At 54.3% G+C, this 7,808-nt stretch overlaps 1 protein-coding gene across 1 annotated transcript; it reads left to right on the top strand.

Moving 5' to 3' along the window:
* Window positions 1-1,615: 1,615 nt before the first annotated feature.
* On the top strand, window positions 1,616-3,804 carry LOC147975705 (uncharacterized). The gene is made up of 3 exons (XM_087520546.1): window positions 1,616-1,705; window positions 3,108-3,385; window positions 3,438-3,804. Exons 1-3 carry the CDS (start codon window positions 1,616-1,618, stop codon window positions 3,802-3,804), a joined length of 735 nt encoding a protein of 244 aa, XP_087376672.1.
* Window positions 3,805-7,808: the final 4,004 nt, after the last annotated feature.

Below are 7,808 nucleotides of genomic sequence, written 5' to 3' on the forward strand. Positions count from 1 at the left end.
GTCCTGCCGCTCTGCTGGTCTTGGTCTCGTGGCACCGGAATGGTAACCTTTGCCCGATGCTTTGTCCTGTGCTTTCTCCCTTTGCACCAAAGGGGAAACAAGGACACTGCGCAGGCCGGTGCCCGCCAGGCGCCCGCCTAATCTCGATCATCATGGCTTGCGTCACGGGCTGCTCGCGAGGCACCCCTTCCTTGATCTCTCCGCCTCCTCGCGAGCCTGCCTGATGAGGCTGCTCCTAAGGAAGCCTCCTGTCGTCCGCCCCGCAAGGCTTGGCCCCTTGCGAGGGTCTTGAGCTTGAGCTGATGAAGCTGGGCCACACTGGGCCCCCACTCGAGCTACGCCCCAGGCCGCAGCCAGGCAAGTCTGGGGACCCCCGTTCCCAGAACGCCGACAGAGAGGTACTTACTCGTCGATGGCGATGTACTTCCGTCGTTTCAACGGTCCGAAGACGCGGCCACCGCTAGGGGATCTCTTCCTCTTGCGGAGCTCCTCGAAGTCCATGCAAAGGCGGCCGAAGCGCTGGACGTGACGGCCGGAGCACGGCGTAGCCGAAGAAGAACCAAGAGGAATGGCTTCGGGGGAGCCCGGCTGCGGCAAATAGCCCGGCTCTCTCTCGCTGCGACCTCCCGAGGCTCCTGAAGGCTCGGCCTCGGGAGCCGCATGCCGCACCTCATCAGCAACTAGCGCCTCAGGAGAGGTGTCGCAAACTCCCGAGGTCGATGCCCCTGGATCACAGCTCGGCACGTGCTCCTCAGCACCTGAGCAGCCGGCCCCCGTCGCAGCTCGCTCCCCCACACCATCACCTAGGGCGAGCTCGTCACCGGCGGCGAAGAGTGGGACCACGATGACGGGATTCTCGTGGGGTCCCTCCAAGCCAATTGGGCACAGCCCCCACTCATCAAAGGAAGGCATGGTCGCGACGAAGGTAACCTTGTTCTCGCTGCGGTACAACGTGCAGCTCTTCCTTGGCATCTCGTCCGGCAGAAGGACACCGGATAGCACCCTAAGCACAGTTTGCCGCGCAGCGAGAGGAAGCCCCTCCTCCTGAAACCTCATGTTGCCCCGACTGCTGAGCAAGTCCCACATCGGGTGAGAATGGCGCTGAAGCGGGGCAACTCGATGCCTGACGAACTCCTTCACCACCATGGGCGCAGTCACACCAAGGTCCTTCAACCACCGCAGCCTGGCCCAGACGGGGGCAAGGCAAGGGCTCGTGAGCCTCTGGTGACCCCATCCGGAGTTTGGAATGGCAGGCCCCACGGGAGCTTGGAGCAGAGGGTTGAGCACGCCAGCATCAACAAACACCCATCGCGTGCGGAATTCACTCGCGGACGAAGGAAGCTTGAAGCCGATCCCCATGCCTGCCGTCGCTGCCATGGCCTGAAAGCCCACACACCCTGAGCTCTGCCGGGCACCGATGAGATGTAGCGAGAAGAAGTGGCGGAGGAGCGCCACGGAGGGGGTGATGCTCACCATGGCCTCACACACGAAGGTGAAGACGGCAAGAACGGTCACATATTGAGGGTCGAGATGAAGCATATGGATCTGATAGTGCTCAAGCACCGCGTTGAAGAAGGCGGAGAAGGGAGGAAGCAGGCCAGCCCAGAGGGCGTCAATGAAGATCGGGATCTCAGTGACTGCCCGAGCCATGCTGGAGCGAGACGCAGGCCAGGCCGGCGTCTCTCCCCACTCGTTGAAGCTGGAGGCGAGCACGGGGCGCACCTTGCCCATGGCCTCCTCGTTGAGCACCCGAGGCCGGCTGAGTGCCGGTTCGAAGAATGGAGGCGCAGTTGGCGAGGACAGAGGTTTCTTCCCCTTGTCGGCTTGTTTCGGCGCCATGGCGGCAAAGCGAGCGGAACACTGGTTGGACTGGGAAGGCGGAATAGGGCGTCAAGGAAGCAGCGAGATTGGAAGATTGGAAAGCCAAGCATGGAGGGGGAGGAATAACTGTGCAAGAAGCGGGGCCGCATAGCCAGGAGGATTCAAAGGCAACATGGGGATGCGGAGACACCCACGTCCAATCAACCGCCACACGTCAACCGAGGCCGCAGGCTTTGGGGGCCCGCGGTGCTCCAAACATGACCCTTGGCTTCGCCGCGAAGCCAAGCCCGCGCGCACCTTGGGCCTGGGGGCTACTGTCGGTGTCCTGGGAATGGGGGTCCCTAGACTTGCGTGCCTGCGGCCCGCGGCATGGCTGTGCCAGCAGGCCGTACAACCCATCTTCACCAACAAAGCACCCAAGACCCTCACGAGGGGCCAAGCCTCGCGAGGCGGAGGATGCAAGACCTCCTCTGGAGTGGCCTAGCTAGGTAGGCTCATGAGGAGCAGAGATACCAAGGCGAGGCGAACCTCACGAGGCTCTGGTGACGTGATCCGTGACAATCGACACCAGGCGGGCGCCAGCGCACACAGCATCCTTGTTTCCTCTTTGGTGCAAAGGGGGCAAGCGCAGCCGCGGAGTATTGAGGCCTCAGGCAAAGGTTGCCATTTCGGTGCACCAAGACCAAGACCATGGACTGCAAGACGGAGGTCACCGTGGAGCCAAGAACATCGTCACCACCAGAACTTTGTGTAGGCGAAGACTACTTTTGTCAGGATAGCTTGCACTAGCTGCCCCCCTTCAAATTAGCCTACCATTGTTGGCTCCCTTCCCACTCGATATTTGGGGAGAGGAGCAGGGCCTCTATAAATAGGACTAGCCACCACAGTGGAGAGGAGGAGAGCTGAGTGAGAGAGGGGACGAACTGACCTTAGTTTGAGTGAGACCACCCCCCCACACACAAGCTCACCGAGCTCAAGAACGCCTCAACCTCAGGAGGCCATTCTTCCCTTGTATGGTTCATCATCAGCCCAAGAGGAAATCGACCACTACCACACCGGAGTAGGGTATTACACCAGAATGGTGGGCCGAACCAGTATTAACCTTGTGTCCATCTATGTTGTGAGTTCGTCGAGTTCGTTTGCGAGATCCTAGCAAGCTAGAGCGTAGATCGGTTGGAGGGAAAGACTTTGCGTGCACCCCAGTGTTCGAACCTTAAGGGTTTGCCGGGACCCCATACCCCGACACAGGTTTCTTGATTGATGTGTTGTTCGATTGATTTGTGAAGTGCAAGGGAGGGCACCTGGCCTGCACGGACTGCCACATCGAGCGCCCCGGGAACCAGCGGCAGTGGCAGAAGTGCGAGGGCGGTGGTGGCTTCGACGTGCGGAACACGGCGGTGGACACCGTCCTCTCCTCGGTGAGGGTCGAGTGCCCGCACGAAGGCTGTAGGCTCTATGTCACTTGCCACAAGCTTGCCGATCACCAGAGCGTCTGTCCGTTCGCGCCCTGCAAATGCCTCATGCTCGTCTACGGCTACGAAGGCCCACCGCTGGTGCTCTCCCAGCACATCAGCATCGTGCATCCCATTCCTGTGCACATGATTCACTATGGCTAGGTGCTCCGGCTGTAAGTCCCACTGTCGGAAGCCACGGCTCTTGCTGTTCGCGGAGGAGGACGGCCACACGTTTTTCTTGGTCGGTGGCGTGCTCGACATCGGCACGCCTATTGTCGTGTCAGTCATCTGCATCAGAGTGGGGGCATCCCCACTACCGCACTACGTGGCCAAGCTATGGGGGAATGGCCCATCGAGGGAGCCCAAAGGCAGGACTGACGTGGTCAAGGTGGAAATGGAGGTGACAAGCAGGAAGGATATCGGCGACGTCGCCGTGCAGGAGCTGACCTTCTTCATAGTTCTCCCCAAGATGATGGCTTGGGCTAAGCTGGTCTCCCTCCACATTCAGTTTGACAAGCTCGCGTCCTAAATGATTCTATAGTGTCTTCTGTTTATCTTAGTAATATGCTAATATAGGGGTTAGCTCGTTCTACTTTAGCTTAAGAAATGGTGGGTTTTGGTGGCGGTGCAACAATTACTTTGACACCAGATCAGCAGTTAAAGTAATTTCCAACAGTCGAACGGATATTTTGTGTCTGTTGTTGGATATAAAGATCCTTTGGGTAAGAAGTATAACAGTAACAGCTTATATGCTTGTTTATTCAAGAAGTGTTGCATACTTCTATGAGTTGACGCGACACATCAAAGTACTACTACTACTAGTAGTACTCCCTCCGATCCTAATTTCTCTATGCATAAGTTGAGGCACAGATACCAAGGAGGGCCTGGTTGTGTCTATACTTGGACAACTCACCCGATTGCGCACCAGGCAGACGAAGCTCATGCCGTGTTGGTGTCGTGTGCGGCCCGCACATTAAACAAAACCTCGCGCCTCCAGCTTAGCCTCCGCATTTTAAACTTCTCAATCTCAAGGCCAAGGAGCAACGTGAAACCTATGATAGAGCCAATCGGATGGTTGAGAACACTAAAATTCGTTGCTACAGATGCGTGTGTGAGAGAGGACGAGTGCATGCATGCACCTCTTCTCTTCCTGTATAACATACTGAACTCAGAGTACAAGTGTATGTGTGTGGCATCGCCCTAGGGAGCTAGAGATGGTGCGTGCGAGAAGTCCCAAGAGATAGGTGTAATGCGTCTGAAAAAAGACTAGTCTATAGCTCGCCACGAGGCTATTCCTGTCGAACGGCCCAATAATCGTAAGATATGTATCCGACGGTACTAGTTATTGCACGTACACATCAGTTGAAAAAGAACTACCATGGCATATGCTACACCACGGCCGAGAACACGTGCTCACGTTATGCCATCCGGGAATAGTGCCGCACTTCGAAACTAGAACCATCAATAAATTTTGAGCTTGCATCTCATCACATTCCAAATTAATACTACCGGGCTATATTTAATTACAAACCTATTCACACCGATCATAACCAAAACGGTTTTGCACTTAGGAGTGTATTAGTACTCAGTTATAAATACTACTATGCCAAGATGACTGCACATTCCTCCTCAACTCCTCATCCACAAAAACAAACAAATACATCAGCATCCTTCCCTTGCGTCTGCCATGGCCAGCGTGAGTTCTGGGTCGAGAGATTACCACCAGGAAGAGGCGAGCATGGAAGCGGAAGAGAGATGTCCCGCCTCGCCACGAAAGTAGCCGACATGTCCCGCCACATGGAAGTAGTAGCACAGAGGTCCTGCCATGCCGCCGAAGCAGCACGGAGGTCCCACAGCACCGTCGATGCAGCAGACTGGTCCGGCCGCGCTACGGAAGCAGCAGAGATGTCCCGCCATGCCGCGAATGCAGCAGAGATGTCTCGCCGCGCCAGGGCGGCCTGGGAAAATGTCTCGTGGGCAGGCGACGACTCTTACAGGCGCATGCATGCGATCGTCCATAACCAGATGGATCAGATCTTCGGCTGGGCGAGGTTGCAGGATGTCATGAAAGCCTCATTTGAACAGGCTACCGGCATCATCTGGCAACTAAGGGAGGGTAATGAGAGGCTCCGGGCCGAGCGCGACCTGCTGAGGGCGAAGATCGTTCGAAGTGCAGAGCAGCAGGAGGAGACCACGGCCTTGTTGAAGAGGACCGACGTCATCGTCAAGAAACTTATGGACGAGAAGGACATGCTCCGCATCGAGCGCCAAAAGCTGGTGGAGGAATTCGTGGATGCTCTCAAGCAGCGTCTTGAGGACACGAAAGGGCTCATCACCGCTCGCCACGGACACTACTCTCGGGGCCTGCAGCAACGCATCAAGAAAGTAGAGATCAGCGAGCCAGGTCATTGTCTTCCTTCTTCTTTTTCCCTTGTGTATTTCGGGCGTAGCCGCATGTGGCTTTTTTAATTATCTTCCTAATTGTGTAAGACAATTATTATCCACTGTCGTTGTCCTTATATATTCATCAGTCTCGCTATAAGTCGCAGTAGATGCCATATAGGTCCGTAAGATCTTACATCAAGATCCATGCACAATTTTCTTTTCAGATTTTCTTGTCGGTGTCCTCGGAACATGGGTCCCCAGACTTGCCTTCCCGCGGCCCACGATGTGGCTCCATCAGCGGGCCCGTATGGCCCATCTTCACCGGCAAAACAGTCAAGACCCTCGCGAGGGGCCAAGCCTCGCGAGGCAGACGACACAAGACCTCCTCGGGGGCGGCCTCACCAGGCTAGCTCGTGAGGGGCAGAGAGATCAAGGCAAGGGATGCCTCGCGAGGTTCCTGTGACGCAAGCCATGACGACCAGGGCCAGGCGGGCGCCAGCGGGCGAAGTGTCCTCGTTTCCCCTTTGGTGCTAAAGAGGCAAGCGCATGCGTGGTGTCCCGAGGCGTCAAGCAAAGGTTTCCATATCTAAGCAACGAGACCAAGACCAGCAGGACGGCAGGACGGAGGTCACCGTGGAGCCCAAGACGGCATCATCACCAGAGCCTTTGACAGGAGAAGGCCATCTTTTGTCAGGATAACTTGTACTAGCTGCCCCCTTCAAATTGGCCGTTGTGGGATCCCTTCCCACCTAATATTTGGGAAGAGGACCCGTGCCTCTATATATTGGACTAGCCACCATCGTAGGGGAGGATCTCATCTTGGACCGGATCCATCCCACAAAGGCAACCACACAAACTCACCAAGCACAAGAGCACCTCTCCTTAGGAGGCTGTTCTTCCCTTGTAACTGTTCATACTCAGCCCTAGAGGAAATCCACCACACCAGACTGGAGTAGGGTATTACACCACATCGGTGGCCCGAACCAGTATAAATCTTGTGTCCCTTTGTTCTGCGAGTTTGACGCGTTGAGCGTTGAGATCGCGGTGAGGGCATGAACTAGAGGGAGGAGAGATCTTCATGCGCTCCCCAGTGTTTGAACCTTAAGGGTTTTGCTGGAACCCAAAATCCGATATTCGGCGCGCCAGGTAGGGGTGCGCTGAAGCTTTCCTTCCGTTTATCCGCGTTCCACCGCTCCATCGCATCCATGTCAGACGTGCGTCGAGCCAGTGCCGAGCGCCGGGCCGCCCTCGCTGCCCGTGTCGCTCAGACAGCCCCTATCGGCGGGCCTCCCCGTCTAAGGATGGCAATGGGTCGGGTTCGGCTCGGGTTGAACAATATCAAATCCATATCCAAATCCATGAAGACATTAAGTGCCCATCCATGAAAAAATCCATGGGCGAAAAATTATGTCCATGTCCAAACCCGATGAATATCCATCGGCTATGGATATCCATCGGGTTCTCTCAACACATATACATAAGACATTGCACAAGATTCACATAAGCTCTCAAATTTTCACGAAACGACACAACTCAAGTGCACATCACCAAATAATATCTCTTATTATCACAAAATGGCATAACATCAAATAAACATAAGTACACAATTCTCAATCCTCATGAAATAAAATAGCAATAACAGAACATCATTTTTAAATCTTGGTTTCTCACAAAATGGCATAGCACATTATAAAGTAATCACGGTACAGCGATGCACCATCTTGCATTATTCACCTCAATGTTCTAGGCACCGTCTTCCATTCTTCACCTCGACGTTCTAGGCATCACCTTCTAGACTTCAGTTATGATGAAATCATACTATTCCTTGAAGTGAACATAGCAAAATCACAACTATTAGAATGATGAAAATAAACAGAATAAACATTGCAAGTTTGCAACATTTAAAAGTAGAATTCCAGGGCTAGCCACAATAGGGCCTTGTGCTCCATCATGAGCAGGTAAAGTGAGCCAAGGTACATAATATCTAGACTGTACAGTTTCAGTCAAAATAATAAACTATACAGATTTGGAAATAATGTGATCTCTAAGTTGTAGTGAATGGTAACTACCAACCCAAAATTATTTTTCTATCTATCTTCTGTTAGGGAAAAAGATAGACCTGTCAAAATTACTATAAGGTTCTAATGA

This window comes from Triticum urartu, chromosome 4A (genome assembly GCF_056163025.1).
Source record: "Triticum urartu cultivar PI428250 chromosome 4A, HENAU_Tu73, whole genome shotgun sequence".
NCBI lineage: Eukaryota > Viridiplantae > Streptophyta > Magnoliopsida > Poales > Poaceae > Triticum > Triticum urartu.